General features: G+C 40.3%; 2 protein-coding genes and 2 non-coding genes across 13 annotated transcripts in view; 1 reads left to right on the forward strand and 3 right to left on the reverse strand.

Annotated features, from left to right (window-relative positions):
* LOC133639450 (target of Myb1 membrane trafficking protein-like) overlaps positions 1-15,382 on the forward strand; it is an 862,139-nt gene that overhangs the window by 609,432 nt on the left and 237,325 nt on the right. The gene's annotated exons all lie outside the window — the stretch shown is intronic.
* htt (huntingtin) overlaps positions 1-15,382 on the reverse strand; it is a 55,262-nt gene that overhangs the window by 21,835 nt on the left and 18,045 nt on the right. For 7 of the 10 annotated variants that reach the window (XM_062032973.1, XM_062032972.1, XM_062032977.1 and 4 more), the window contains 31 exons: positions 14,745-14,822; positions 14,245-14,648; positions 11,231-11,357; positions 11,033-11,148; positions 10,840-10,951; positions 9,884-10,021; positions 9,100-9,258; positions 8,907-9,004; positions 8,696-8,835; positions 8,523-8,586; positions 6,159-6,259; positions 5,802-5,948; positions 5,494-5,614; positions 5,254-5,399; positions 4,988-5,172; positions 4,649-4,863; positions 4,443-4,569; positions 4,232-4,356; positions 3,548-3,658; positions 3,348-3,425; positions 2,871-3,094; positions 2,682-2,760; positions 2,412-2,573; positions 2,281-2,336; positions 2,022-2,170; positions 1,804-1,940; positions 1,601-1,717; positions 1,060-1,182; positions 704-963; positions 459-601; positions 133-361 (listed from right to left, as the gene is read on the reverse strand). In XM_062032973.1, coding sequence (XP_061888957.1) covers positions 133-361; positions 459-601; positions 704-963; positions 1,060-1,182; positions 1,601-1,717; positions 1,804-1,940; positions 2,022-2,170; positions 2,281-2,336; positions 2,412-2,573; positions 2,682-2,760; positions 2,871-3,094; positions 3,348-3,425; positions 3,548-3,658; positions 4,232-4,356; positions 4,443-4,569; positions 4,649-4,863; positions 4,988-5,172; positions 5,254-5,399; positions 5,494-5,614; positions 5,802-5,948; positions 6,159-6,259; positions 8,523-8,586; positions 8,696-8,835; positions 8,907-9,004; positions 9,100-9,258; positions 9,884-10,021; positions 10,840-10,951; positions 11,033-11,148; positions 11,231-11,357; positions 14,245-14,648; positions 14,745-14,822 — 4,471 coding nt within the window. The remainder of the gene's footprint in view (positions 1-132; positions 362-458; positions 602-703; positions 964-1,059; positions 1,183-1,600; positions 1,718-1,803; positions 1,941-2,021; positions 2,171-2,280; positions 2,337-2,411; positions 2,574-2,681; positions 2,761-2,870; positions 3,095-3,347; positions 3,426-3,547; positions 3,659-4,231; positions 4,357-4,442; positions 4,570-4,648; positions 4,864-4,987; positions 5,173-5,253; positions 5,400-5,493; positions 5,615-5,801; positions 5,949-6,158; positions 6,260-8,522; positions 8,587-8,695; positions 8,836-8,906; positions 9,005-9,099; positions 9,259-9,883; positions 10,022-10,839; positions 10,952-11,032; positions 11,149-11,230; positions 11,358-14,244; positions 14,649-14,744; positions 14,823-15,382) is intronic. The other 3 variants (XM_062032974.1, XM_062032971.1, XM_062032970.1) reach the window with 1 other exon arrangement.
* On the reverse strand, positions 1,356-1,485 carry LOC133640193 (small Cajal body-specific RNA 14). Its single transcript, XR_009824096.1, has one exon. It is a non-coding gene; the product is annotated as a small Cajal body-specific RNA 14 (non-coding RNA).
* On the reverse strand, positions 3,172-3,301 carry LOC133640194 (small Cajal body-specific RNA 14). Its single transcript, XR_009824097.1, has one exon. It is a non-coding gene; the product is annotated as a small Cajal body-specific RNA 14 (non-coding RNA).

Below are 15,382 nucleotides of genomic sequence, written 5' to 3' on the forward strand. Positions count from 1 at the left end.
TACAGTCACAAATCATCATGAGTTTAAAAAAGACCCAGGGCCAAAACCATTTCTTGGTGCTAAATGAAACACCTCACTTATCTTAATTGTTTGCCAGTATCTCTGGCATTCTGCCCAAAACTATCATCTTACTTTGGCGTCTGGTGAACCTCAGCCCACCAGGAGTAGTTTGTGTAGTTGATTAGGAGTAGGACCTGGCACCAGAGCAGCACAAGGGAAGGATGGGTGGTGATCAGGCCCTGCACCATGCAGTTTAGAGTCTCCAAATGGTAGTAAAGCCCGGCCTCAGAGTCACTCGGGCCATTAGCACTCTCAGCCATCAAGAGGCGGCTGGCTGCAGCTGTGATTCTACGGAACATTCCTGGATTGAAGAACAAATGGGTAAACAACTGCCTCATATATTAACACTGTCAAAATGAAAGGCTGCTTGTTATATCTAAAATTTGATGAACACCCACCACTTTTGAAGATGTGTATAAGACACATGAGCAATGTGCCCAACTGCTGGCAATAGAAAGTGTGTTGCTCCTCAGTAATGTCTACTTTAACTTGTCTGGAGGAAATTTCTTCCAGCAACACTCCAACCATTTGGAGCAAGAATCTAAATGTGGTCCCAAAAACATAAAAATCAAATTATACGACCATATTTCAGGAGGACCCAAATATAAGGCATATTTATACTTTTGATCAGTCAAACACTAACCTGGCGAAAGTTTCTTCCGGCAGGGCTTTTTGTGCATTACCATTAGGTTCTGGATTGGTAAATGAATCAGAAGCAGGTGGCCCATTTGGGGAGGGGCTGTGCTGATGGAGGCGGTGGACAGTGTTGCAGGAAAGGAGATGCGGGGAAAGGGCCAGCTCGTGGACTCGTGATAATACAATGTCTTCCGTTGACTGAGAGACTAGTACCCTGAGCACTGCCAAGATACCGGACACCCACAGTTGGACTGTTGTCACAGATGTCTAAAGTAATGGGACACGGATTATAGTTCATCAACTTGAAAAAAAAAAAGAATGCTTAGCTACATTACTAAAATTGTGCAAGTGGTGATGTCTCACCATAGTAGCCGGGGTGACGAACATACTCTTGAGCAACATATCCACAGGCCTAAGAGAGGAGGGCGCTACGGTCTCAAAAAGTGTGTTTAAAACTCCCAAAGCCTCAGGGGAGTCCAGATGCATCTGTTGGGATACACCAAATTAAACATTTTGCCAATTTCATTGCAGCATGGACGTCTCCACAGCATTGTAAAAGTCTAATGATAAACTACAACAGACAATTTTATTACCAAATTCAATGCTCTCAGTAAATACATTAAATTATAGAACGTATCACTAAATATGTTAAATTATAGAATGTGTGGAACCATCGCACAGGAAAACCAACGTCTTTACAGGCCCTGTCGGCAGGATCCAGCCTCACTATGTGTGGAGTCCGTGGTGGCAACACACTACTTAGTGTTGTACCCGTATGGAGACAGCCACAAAAAAGCCAAACAAACCACTGTCATGCATACACAAAGTGCTAACTTGCTGAATACAAATAAAGGATAATGCAACAAATGGAAGGTATTTTTTTCCCCCCCAAATAACACGTTACCTGCTGTTTGGCAATCATGGGAAGAATCACATCTGCAATTTGTCGGGACAATCTCTTCCACTTGTCCTCATTTTCTTTGTGACACTGCTGTAGAACAAGGATGAACATCTCCAAAACCTACACCACACATGAAAAAAATGTAGGCGCGAAAGAAAGCCTTGTCTTGATAATGTGAAAATCGCTGCAATCACTTGACAGTGTACCTGGTGGTACTGAACAAGTCTGAGCAACATAGAAACCACCACTTCTTTCTGTGTATCCAGCTCTTTGCCTGCATCTGCCTTGTTTGAGCCCCTCAGGACAAACAGGTCATGTACTATTGGCTGCAAGGCAGGGATTGCTGCAGAAATAACAAGAAGTTGTGTTACAAGTACTGTATTAACAAATATTTTTTGGAGTGTTTCTGTCGTGCTCTTATCACCGTGTGTGACCGCTTTCCTTCCGCTTGCCATGATGCCATCACATAGTTGGATGATTTTGGGGATACTGATTATCTGCTTGGAATGGTAACGTTCGTAGGACAACAATACGAGGAAGAAGAAGATGTTTGGTATGATAGCCTCTGAATCTCTGAAAGAAAACACAAAATGTATCCTGAAAAACAGCCCGGATATGTGGAAGTATTGTCTAAAAATGTAACAAGTACTTTAAATAGTCAATGGATACTTGAGGAAACATACCTAAACTGCCCCACTTCGATATATTCAAACTGTTTCAGGACAAACCCTATGAAGACCTGCAACAAAAACAAGTGAAGTGGTAAGGAAAAATAAACAATTGTAGATCATAGAGTTCAGCATATCCATTGAACCTGATCAGAGTCCAGCAGGCAGTAGTTAACTCTGAGCTGCACAAGCTGGGCAAGAAGGTCCAAAACTTGTCTTTGCAGAGTCACAGATGTGCTGGTGGTGTACTGCTTCAAGGCTTTAATCACCAGTGGTTCGAAAAGACGGATGTGGTTGTGGATGGCATTCTGTGTAAACATTGAAATTATTTAGCTTCCTCAAGCTAAATCCTATTTGATAACACATATTTGGTAATCTGACATCAGTTAACCCAGAGGAAATGGGAAATATATTACCTTGTCTCCTCTTTGGCGTGTTGCATTTGCGATGTTGGACCTCAGCTGGTTAGACGCCTTCTGCATCACATCAAACCATCTGGAAATAGATGAAGCAGTACCAAATAATTTTACTTATCACAATGCATTTTCGATGGCACACTTATAAAAATATATTTTCTTGCATCTGGTCTGTGCATTTAGACCCACCCAGAGGTGTCCTGCTCTTGCTCAGCCTGCACCATGTTACGGAGACTAGCATCAGCCAGAGCCTGTGTGAAGTGTGTGTATGGTGCCATGAAGCAGTAGTGGTACAGGCCTGGTCTGAGGCTGGATGAACCAAGACGAAGTACCTTTCCCTGGGCACGGCACGGTCCACTCAGAACACCCTCATACTGGGATGCCAAGTTTGTGCCAAATAGGGTCTTCAACAACTGAAAAATAAATGATTTTACAAATAATTTATTTTTCAAACTCATCCTCTCACTGAATGCCATTTTTTAAATTAAAGAGTGTATGGAACCATCGCACAGGGAAGCCAACGCCTTTACAGGCCCTGTCGGCAGGATCCAACCTTACTCTGTGTGGAGTCCCTGGTGGCAACTCACTGCTCAGTGTTGTAACCGTATGGAAACTGCCACACACTATCCAAGACTAACCATTGTCATATCTAGGCCATGTACTAACCTGCTGAACACAAATGGTAGCCATGGTAGGTTCTCGGGAGAAGCAGGACTTGAGATAGCCCAAAATTTCCTCTACACACTACGTAGGAAGAAAAATGTAACAATTTTGAAAATGCATTCTAATAAAGGGCCTTGTTTTGTAGAACGGGTGAGCTAACCCCCTACAAATTAGTTGACGCTGTCCATTAGAGAGATACTCACTTTATTGATGTCATGAAGTGTGGCCAGCTCCAGCAGCTGAGACAGAACGTCCAAAGCTGCACGCAGAAAACCACCAAACTTCTCCTGGCTACTGTGAAGGTCCAACGTCACCTAGCAAAAACAAAAACAAGTTAAAGTTGCTGTATGACAACACTTCAAAATTTTTTTTTTAAAAATAAAATAAATAAATATTTAAGAACATTAACACTAGCGAGCAAATGTTATCAACAGGGGTTAACAAGAACAGATTGAACAATGAAATGTCTATGTCTCACAATTTACCAATTTAAAATAAATTGCAGTTTGGCCCAAACAGAGTCATTGGCGATAACGGCTGTCATTCACGTCATACACGTACATTCCCAGAGTGCGTGCACATACACAAAAGCAGTCCCACAGAATCAATCAACAATTTGAAGTCATGCTGTGTAGATGAGCTACAACATTAGCTAATCTTAGTAGCTAAACTTTGCCAAATCACTTACAGTGGCTGACAACAAATATAACTCATGCGCATGCATGTGTGTTACATTGGCCATAGTTTACATGGTAAAAACTGGAAGAGGGTGGGAGAATATGCTCAACAGTCAAAAATAGCGGCATCTCTGCAGCTGCCTATCCGTAACATACAGCAACTTTAAATACGTTTCTGGTATACGAGAAAATGATCTTTTTCAAAATCACCTTGTAGTTGGCATGAGTTGCTTTCAGAACATCATAGAGCTTGAGGTAAGGTGGCAAGTGATAGAAGCTGCCAAGAGTGTTAGACTTGTTTACAGCTGTCCCACTTGTACTGTCGATAGCTCTGCCTGCCCCCAAAAAAGCATGTAAACTAGTAAAATATTTACAAAAAACAAAGAGGTCTGGTGGGTGCTTTGGTTTGTGTGTTACATACCCGAGTTAATCTCATTGATTTTCTTTGGGCTCAAAGGCAAGGTATTGGGATCGGAGGCCTCCTTCTCTTTGCCCTTTCTGCGTATCGGACTCAGGGAGGCAGTGTTGCTCAGGGAGGGCAGTGTGGCCTGCAGGAAGAGTTATTATGACTTACACATTCTGTTCATTGCTACAAAAATTATGTTATATGTACTGGGAGAATCCAACCTTAACTGCTGGTCCTGGCGGAGTGTCATCTAGAACATGTGTGCAGATGTTGAGCACCTTCAGCAGGTGAGAAAAAAGCTGGTCCACCAATGCCACCAGGGAGCGCTCTGACAACGCTGCCCATGGTTCCTCAATCTTATTTGATCCTCCACTGTTGCCACCATTTCCTTCTTCCTCTCCACCCCAGGGGTTGCGCATGCATTTAGGAGCCACTGCTAAAAAGGCAAACATGAAAAAAAGAACATTGGCAATTTGTTCTGATCAATTTGTACCTCTTTAAAGTGTAATTTCAAAGCTACATCAATTATTAGCTGTTGGTCATTTGTATGTATCGGTCACCAGTGAGCAGGTTTCCAGCTAGCATCAAGGCATCCTGATGTGCAGAAAGATCCAGTGGAAACCAGGCAGACGACAGTAAGGAGAGTACCATGTTGGTCACTCCCAATGTTAAAGTCCTTCGTTCCACATCAGGTGCAGAGGAGTTGGAGATTGAGGAGGATGGAGCACTGCTAGACTGGGGAAGACTGAATAAGAGGGACAAAAAGAAAAATCAGACATATATACATATACAGGGAAATAAAATGTAGGTAACTGTGTGCACAGACCTGAGGGCCCTGCCACGGCTGCGGTTGAGATTGGCTCGAGATGAAACGCTATTAAGGGAGTTAATGTAGCCGCAGTGCCAGCCTGTGCTCCATGTGCACACTGGAAAATGTGAAGCCAGGAGACAAAGCGCTTCACAGCAGCCAAACTTAACAGAAAAAATAACAAACATTTACATAATTCATTTACCGGTAGTTTTAAATTGCAAGATTATCCAACGCAAAATTAATGTGAGCGCTCACAGTCAGGGCTCTGGAGGTAGAGGACGTGAACACATGGGAGATAGCAGTGACGACCCGAGACAAGTTGTTTTCCAGAGTGACGTCAGAAACGGTGTTGGACAGGTTAAAGCCACGATAAGTCCTAGCACACAGAAAAAAAGACTTTAGAATAAGCGTAATTTAGCACATTTTCTAACATTCTGCAATGTCAAATACTTCATTCGAACCAGGGGAAAGCTACATTTATTATCAAATCAAACATACGCTCTGAGATTAAATTCTTGTAACATATTTAACTTGATGGATCCATGTAGTAGATATATAGTTACCTTGTGATTGTGCTCACTGTGAATTGGGAGGGGGGTTGTGCCTCATGCATCAGCAGCTGCAGGTAAACTGAACTCTGGTCTCGGGCAATAGCGACAACAGGGTCTGTTTGGCCCTGGTCACAGTCGTAAAACAATCTAGAAACCAGTCTGTGGGTGTCAGAAAAGGAAGGGAAACAAATCATTATTAACCTCCATGTGGCAATTAAATCTAAACAGAAAAACAAAAATCACATCATAGTCCACACATTTCAGACATCCTGTTTATGTTTAGGTTACATCTGCATAGTGAATGAACGTGGGAAAAATTGTGAATTGACCAATTAGACATTGGACAAATTAGTTGAGAAAAAAGTGTACCTGCTAGCAGCAGAAGCTGCCACATGTCTGACTCTGGGGTCATCATCTCCCAGCAGGCAAATGACTACATCATTTAAAACCCTTTCCTGCAGCCGAAGACGCTATAATGAAAAAAAATGTATGAAATCGATTTGAAATTAAAATAAACACTGCATAGTAGGGGTGTCTTAGAATAGTCTACAATTCGATTCAGAGTCTGATTTATTTTCATGCAAAGGGCACGTCTCCACAAACTGTTTGCAGATACTACTCTAACAGAGGGTTAAAAATGTGACTGTGGAGCAAAATTTACACCATAGACTATGGTGTCGTGGGGGGCCTGGAGGCTATCCCAGCTGCACTCAGGCAGAGGGCAGGGTACTCACCATCCAGTGTTTCCCACACATTCATTTATTTGTGGCGGCCCGCCACGAAAGAATTACGTCCGCCACAAATTAAAAAAATTAAATTAAATTAAATTAAAAAAATAAAATAATTTTTTTTTATTTTTTTTTTGTCCTCTCCAGCTTTTCAGGCAAATCATATAGTTGATGTAGATGCCCATATCGGCTGTTCAGATTTATTTTACAAAAGAGAAGTGTAGGATACTTCTCTTGTTGCCCTATTTGTATTTGACTTTATTAAATGTATTTATATTAGAAACACAACATGTGTATATAACAAAGGGTGCAAAGTCTGCAGGCAGTAGGAAACACATGGTTAAGTGTAGGGAGTAAAACTGATGGCAGTCTAAAGTTCAAGATTTTTGGAGCTGTTTGTTCAGTGGATCAGATGTTTGATGAAGCTCTGTGTCTATCTACCACCACTACTGTTTTCTGTTTATTTGTTACTGTCACCTCTGCCTCTGTTTCACTTTATGTTGCTGGTAAATAATATGGTTGTAGTAGTAAGCTAAAGTTAAATTATTTAGTATGCACTAATTAAAGGGGCAGAGCTTTATGAGACATTTTAGCTTTTATAAGATATATTTTTTGTAAGAACCACAATTAATAAATATATTTCAGTGAATAACTTATTGTTCAAATCTGTATATAAATATGTACATAAAGTGTTGTAATTATATTGTAAAATGGATGGATGGATGGATGGATGGATGGATGGATGGATGGACATTTAAAACAAAACTGTTATTATTAATTAGTAAGTATACATTTTTTTAGCCTTTTTAGAGAAAATCATATCATTGTAGTAAATTATGCAAATTACTCAATGATGTCATGGTGACCACGCCCATAGCCACGCCTCCACCGCCACAGGTATCTTGGCAGTTTATGGGAAACACTGCCATCTCATCACAGGGCCAACACAAATAGACAGACAACAATCACACTCACATTCACACACTTGGGCCAATTTAATGTTGCCAATCAACCTATCCTCAGGTGTATGTCTTCACAATACTTCCTTATTGTCCACCAGTGCGCCAGAAGGTGCGTTTACAAGCATCAGAATTTTAAACATACTCTAGCATTTCGTTATATTATTATTCCTTCATCATAGAAGTGAATGTGTGGTTGGTGGAAGATCATTTTGAGTTTAGTGTTGAGTTTTTTCCTAAATAAAACAGTGGCCAGTAGTGTTCCAAACAAAATGTACAGTAATGTAAATGTTCCTAGTCAACAGAGGTTGCTGGGGTAACGGTTTAAATGTTACACAAAACATTGGGCTAAATCTGGGACCTAGGGTACTAAATTTTATGCCATCTCATGTCTCATGTGTGCTGCTAAGACAATTCAATTTGTTTAATCCTTGAAGTATGGCCAGTGTGTAATGAAGTTTTAATAAAGTTAAAGTGAGCAAGTTTACAGCTGTAACCATCCATTCTTTAAAATTAACTCTGTAATGGACGAGAGCGAAACACATAAGACCCTGACATAACTCATCCCTTCCTCTCCCTCTTTCCTCACTGTCTCCTGCTACCAAGACTTTTTCCAGCAAAGTAGTGGATTGTATTGTTATTTTTTATGATCATATTTTATGCTTAGTTATTATGTTTCTGTTTGGCTGCTGTCCCCGCGACCCGACCTCGGATAAGCGGAAGAAGATGGATGGATGGATGGATGATGTTTCTGTTTGATGTTTATCTTTACATTTATTTAATTAACTTTGAAAGGGTCATATAATCATGGCGTTTCTCATTGTCATTTTTCTCCTTCCTGTGGCTATATGTACATCAATGTGACATGACTGACACCTAGTGACGAGTCAGTGTACTACATACCACGATCTCTTCTCTTGCAAACGCCGCCATAGATTTGACTGATCATCAACTATGGGCAAAATCTAACGAATCAAGTTCAACTACAAAAATCATTAGTCCAAGACAGCCCTACTGCAAAAGCGGTCTAGAAATTGAGAAAATACCTTAGTGTAGTGGTGTTCGCCTTTGTGCAGGGTGTCAGTCTTTCGCTCCAGGAAATGAACTAACCTGGGAAACAAAAAAAACGCTTTCAATTTAAATACATTTTGTCTTTGAGATATAAAGCATAAGCACACTATTTAAGATAAACCAAGAAAATATAATTCATAAAGCTTACCGAAAGTCCATCTCTGCCAGGGTCTCTAACAGTTCAGTGCGGACAAGCCAATATGAAGAGTTTCTCAGAGCCAGGAGGTCGATCACCAACTGCAGGCCCATCTCACTAAGTGTACTGCTGCATATAGTCATGATGCAGTGCTGCAACACACACATTGCGCTTACAAAAAGCTACACCATTACACACAGACAAAACACAAACACACACTTACCCTGACTGCAGAGCAAGCCATCTTGCAGGTAACTGAAGATTCGTCTTTTAGGGCTTTTCGCAGCAAGGGTAACAGGTGCACCAGGGACACAGGGTTGCCTAAAAAGGGTTAAAGTCGTAATGACTGACTCTGAAATGATTGCTTGTTGCCCTTGTATTTATGCATCAAGACATGACATTGAAAACACACTGACCTGTTGCGCTCTGCACACTGGCCAGCCAGCTGTGAATGTTGTAGCGTGTTTTAGTGAGCGCAGCCTGAATAATGACTGCACAGAGGATGGCCATGGCCCCTCTGACCTGTGGATCCCCATGGTCAATGAGATCCAGCACATCACTGACATACTGTTGCTCTGAAAGGACACATCAAATTGAAACATAGCAGAGTCAAAGGCAGGGGTCCTAAACTAAATACCACCCAATAGGATAGAAACCTCGGTAGTAAAAAAATCAATAGATGGGTAGAGCAAAAAATTATTAAATAAAAATTATCAAATTGACAAGGGCAAAACGCACATTAATTTCTGAGCCAAACTAAATATTAAACCGGCAACATATATTGTAAGGCAAATACCCAAAAAACAAATAAGAGTATTTCAATTAGCTTTGAGTTCTTCTGGCAGAATAGCAATATGCAATGCAAGGCTAGATTTTTCTTCTACTCCTAACTCCACAGACAAATACATACATCTGGCACCACAAAGTTACAAACTGGAAGATCAAGAAACAAAACAGGTGTTTTACTGTTGGCTTAACTCCACTAATCCCCATGATTGTGTGGGAGTGTGTGTTCTAATGAGGAACACTTAACCTTTAAGCCAAGAGTGTTTAGTTTAAGTTTTGAGTGTTGTTGTGTTAAAGTTAAAGTTAAAGTGTTAAAGAGTGTTACGTTTCACCAATGATTTGGTGGTGTGAATAAATACAGCATCTGAAAAAAGTTTTTGGTTATGTCATACTCATATTAAATGTATTTTTTACCTTCCGTTGGAATGCCGTCCAGCGGCTCCAGGTAGAGGGAATTAAAGAAAGACTCAGGAAGCAGTGCCCCAGCTGCACCAATACAACTGACTGCCAAAGCCTTCACACTCACTCGTACTTCCTTGTCAGGGATCAGACCTGGTGATACACAAACTTAACTTATCAGTGTTAGACAAAGCAACATGTTGAAGATCAACATGAATAAATACTGCCATAGTATCTGATGAACTATGTTGATTTTTGGATAAATCTGTCCAGTTTTTTTCACAGGTTGTTTGCCAGCAAGTGCACTTTAAAATGAACATTTGGATTTTGAAACTGCTGTATGTCACGGTTTGGTAAGTAGATTGTCGATCATTGCGACCCACCCTTTACCTAGTTCAAACTTTCAGGATAATACAAATAAGGCAACAAGAGAAATATCCCACACTTCTCTTTTGTAAAGTAAATCTGTACAGCAGATATGGGCATCTACATCAACAATATAATGCGCCATGACACAAGGGTGGTGTTGGGAGAGATTTAAACATCCCCCGCATCCCTTTTAAAAAAAAATTATTTTCATATGTGAAGATCACTCCTGTGGGTGGGCACGCACCATGGAAATGCACGCATGTACGGACACGAAAAATGAAACCCCATCAAAGCCAACATTTAATTTGGTCTGCGCAAAGTGTTTTGCAAAGTTTAACTTGTAATTCTAAAAAATAAACACATGTATGTATTAAATCTGTTCTGTAAAACGGCTAGCCGGTGGTGTTCTATTTTTTAGGTTTGAAAAATGTAACTCAGCAAGTTGCAAACAGCTCCTTTAACCCATGACAAAACTTCAAGTACACCACTCAGACTTTTGATAGTTGATAGTTCAATGTACCTCGCTTCATGTAGACCGTTTAGACTTCTGATGGTTTCAGTTTACGTGGGAACTCGCTGAAATTCACCTAAATCATACTGACCATTCTTTTGTCCTGTCAACAAGAAAGAGGCAGCAAGAAGCCGCACACAGTGCACAAGTGGCTCCGCTCCCTGGTCAGTATAGTGTCCAATTGGACCCTTAATGTTTGATGGCTAAAAAAACAAAGAAAAGTAATCAAATTAAGACATGGTATTTTTACTACCATTTGCGTTCTTAAATGCCGACTAATTAACCTTGCTGTCAGGTTCAGGGTCTGCGGGTTCTTCCTTTGGTATGAAGCGGTCCACGCTGCTGTCTGAACCCTGCCGGTTGTGACCTCGAACGTCAAAGAGATGAGGTTTGCTCAAAGCTGAAAACAAACATGCGGAGTCACTGACCAACTTTCCAGTACAAATATGGTTGTTCATTTTCTTGTGTGTAAGCAAACATACCGAGCGCTGACTGCAAGAAAGATTCTGAAGCTTCATCTCTGGAAGAAGGTGCTGTTCCGTCATCTTCCTCATCCTGAAGAGTTCCAATCTGCATGCCTGAGTACTGGCTCTCACTGCCATCCAGCACCTTATGTGACACACAGGGAATCTTCAATGAACTACACCATGCATTTCAACCACATTAGGATGATAGATAAATGTTCTACATAGTTGACTTGAGCACATAGCTCCTCCAATATAAACTATTCTAAATATGCTACCCCCCCATAAGGAAGCACTATTCTGTATCTATGTTTGCGAAAACAGGGAATAGGGATGACAGAGCTTCTGGGAAAAAGTCCACTTGCAAGTACTGTAGCACAATGATGGATTCATTCTTTACACAATATTACCACAACATTAAACTCTCCATGTAAGACAGTGTATACCTCCGTTTTGAGTCAAATGTTGCAAAAAGGGATTCATGCTTTGGCTCAGCACAACAAAAAGTAATTTTCATACAGGGAAAAAAGCATAGCCTTGAGGCCTCTGTTCAACCATGACTAACACAACCTTCCAGAAGAAGGAATGGAAAATTTAAATGTAAACCTTTTGGGATTTGTTTACAATTAACATGAACTAATTGATGAGCAATGCTTATTCCCAAAAAAATGGAAGGTACAGTGGGGGAAATGAGTACAGTATTAGATCACCTGCTGATTTTGTAAGTTCACCCCATTACATACATTTGAACAGTCCAGAAGTGTAATGGAGAGACAGAATGTCAGATAAAATTCGGCAAAAAAAACCCACATTAAATAAAAGTTATGAATTATTTTGTATTGTATTGCAAAAAAAATAACTTAGTACTTGTTGGAGAAAAACTTGTTGGCAAGCACAGAGGGCAGACGTTTCTTCTAGTTGATCACCTAGAGGTTTTGTTCAGAGAAAAACCCCAAAGCAAAATGTTTGCACCTCCATGTTTGACAATAGGGATGCTGTTTTTGAGCTCATATTCAACTATTCACTGCCTCCAAACAATTTGAGTTCATTTGACGCCAAAGAGCTCAATTTTGGTCTCATTTCACCATATATCATTCTCCTTCAGTAAGCCTTGTCTGAGTCATTCAGGTGTTGATTGTCAAACTTCAGACTGTACATGTGTCTTCTTGAACACTCCAGGATCGCAAGCCATTACAGCTAAGTGTCGTACTAACACTTTTCCTGGTGACTTGGCTCCCAACTCTCTTAACAGCCCTCTCTTCTAATTCTGAAAATTCCGGGAAGTCGGTACGCTATCTATTTTATAACTTATACGAATATTATATGCATTTAACGTCTTTATAAGCACTCCACACAGCTTTCATACACTCATTTAAACACTTCTTATGTTGACTTTATACACTCAATTTAAAATCCGTGATGCAACGATTATTCAATTGAATTGATTAATTCGATTAGAATTGCTTCTTCGAATAATCGTTTAATGAGAGTAACTAATAAAAATGTATCATATCTGGAATAAATGGAGTGCCCGGAACTTTGAAATAGGTAGCAATCAGCAGAGGTTTTGTTTGTTTGTTTTTTAATCAATGCACACATCTTGAAAGTGTAATTTCAATGTTGATGTGTATTTATTAGAAAAAAAGAATGAAGGTTGTGGCAAGCCAAAAAAGTCATCTTTATTTCAATTATGTTCCATAAAGTACTCATTTAGGCTGCAAAGTGTGTTTTATTCAATTACTCAATTAATTGAACAAACTAATACATATATTACATATACTATTGTTTTATATATAGATTAAACAATAGATTATACACAATTATTAAAATAATCGATAGCTGCAGCCGTAACTGACACAGCGGTAAGTGAACTCTGAAGTGGCAAAGGAACGCTGTACTTTCTTAAAGGGACAGGACTAATTTGTGTGCTTTATGAGCACATAACCGGTCTGTGGGGGTTAGAATGTTTGCCAATTGGTAGGGGATCAAACACTTATTTTACTTAATTAAATATAAATTAATGTATAATATTTATTCAATGTTATTTTTTGCAGAATGTTATTTGATATGCTGTATTTTTCTGTAACAATAAAAGTGCCATAAAATTCTGGACTGTTCATATCTTTGTAAGGGGTTAAATTTACAAAATCATCAGGGGATCAAATAACTGTATGTTCACTTAATTAGTCCTCTATTTGAACAAAAGCCTCTCGGCACATCTTGGAAATTCATGGGCACACACATTTGGAGGGTATAGGTCATCATGCTGGAAAGTAAACTCAAGATTAGGCCCTATCAAGATGGCAGGGGTTGTTGCTTTTCTAACGAAGGCTTGAAAAGCATGTTATTGTTAAAATACAAGGAAAATCAACAATAACAAGTGAATCGGGAGAGAATAAAAAGAAGAAAGCATGATGGTTAAAGTTAAAGCTCCTCCCACTCCGCATACAATGTCCAATGGTCTGACCTTGTCACTTGTGCTAGAGGAGGAGGTTGCACAGAAGGAAGAAGAGGAGGAGAAAGAGAGAGACGAAGATGAAGAAGAAGCAATGCAGATAGAAGAGTCGCTGACTGAAGCATCGGGACCCTCAGTGGAAGTTGGCGAGGGGGGAGATGGTGCTCTCACTCGTGGCAACGACGTGCGCAACTAAGACAGCAAGGAAAATAAAAAAAGAAAAGGGGGCAAAACCATCCAGGTAGAATAGTTAGAATAGACAGAGTTGCTCTGAATTTTAACGCAATGTAGCAGTGCTGGATAGCATTAAAACATATCTGATAAAATGGTTCCGTTGAACTCAATCAACTGACAAACAAAGAATAAATCAATTGACAAAGCTTGGGCTGCACCAGTGGCCTTGAGCAAACTAGGATTAGAGCAACAAACCTATTTTTGACAAAGGAGAAGTTCGCTTTTAAAAACATTTGTCTCCTTAAAAAAGAAGTAAATGAAAGGAGTCAAACACAAATAAAAACAATGGAGTTTGTCAGTCAATATCAAAAAAATCCCTGCACGTATGCACAATTACACTGACCAGCTCTGCAACATCCGAGGGGGTGACAGCAGAATCCGGTCCTTCTGTGGTAGTCTGGGAGGAGTCACTGGGTGGGAGTGAGCTGTCAATGGTGCCTAGCAGTGAGCTGCCTTCCATTAGTGGCCCTCCTTCTGGAGTAGAGTTCTCTGGAGTAATGTAGTCAGCCGTCTCTGGGGTAACGTTTGCCCCACCACTTGAGCTGTGACTCAGCATCTCCTCTTCATTGTCGTTCGGTGACTCAGGAGTATCTGAGGCAGATGTCCCGCCTGCCCCCCCGCCCTGGTCTGACGAGGCACTCAGATCCACAGAGTCACCCGGTTGCAGAGTATGCTGGGAGGACCGAGGCTGTTCTGTGATGATGTCCACTTGGGCCGCAGAGGAGCCATCTGTTCCAACAACAGATGCTGAAGTGTAAATAATTACATACAATTAATGTGTTGTTGATATTCTACAGGTGCGTATACAAGTTATTGTACATTAAGCATCCAGGCTGAACTCACCTGTGAAAGTTCCAGTGGTGACTTCAGACTTCTCAGCATCCTCTTCCAAACCATCTTCCTCCCCAGAAAGCATTTTACCTGTAAAGAACAACTTTAAGGTCAGCAAGATATACAAGTAAAACTGAATATTTAAAGTGGGGTTATTTGATTGTACCAAAAATAACCATTACAATTTAAACTTTTTTTCTGTATATGTAATACTGCGTCTATTTATTTATGCACTACGGGTCCTATTCTCCCGTTTGCGCTTCAGTGTTTTTTTACGCACTTGAAGTTATGCACTCTTGTATATACCATATAAGACACGCGCGCTAAGTTGTGAATGAAGGCAGGCTCATGTGGTCCATTTACTAATATGAGGCAGGCTTAGTAATGACGCATTTTTTTTGGTTGTGTAAAAACCATGAAATCTGGAAGTTTCCTAAAACTTGTGAATGTCACTGAAATCCCTGAAAAACACATCTCTTTACTTTTGAAAAGGCCAGATCCATCTTGGCAGCGCTTTTCATGTGTGTGTCGTGATGGTGATAACGCCTTCCTCTTTTGTTTTACTTGGTTATTATAGCCACTTTGATGTTATAAGTGATGTTAAGAGTTCTGTTTGGTACAACTGTTTGTGCAGCCATGACAAGTCATGA

Source organism: Entelurus aequoreus, linkage group LG22, assembly GCF_033978785.1.
Source record: "Entelurus aequoreus isolate RoL-2023_Sb linkage group LG22, RoL_Eaeq_v1.1, whole genome shotgun sequence".
NCBI classification, from domain to species: domain Eukaryota; kingdom Metazoa; phylum Chordata; class Actinopteri; order Syngnathiformes; family Syngnathidae; genus Entelurus; species Entelurus aequoreus.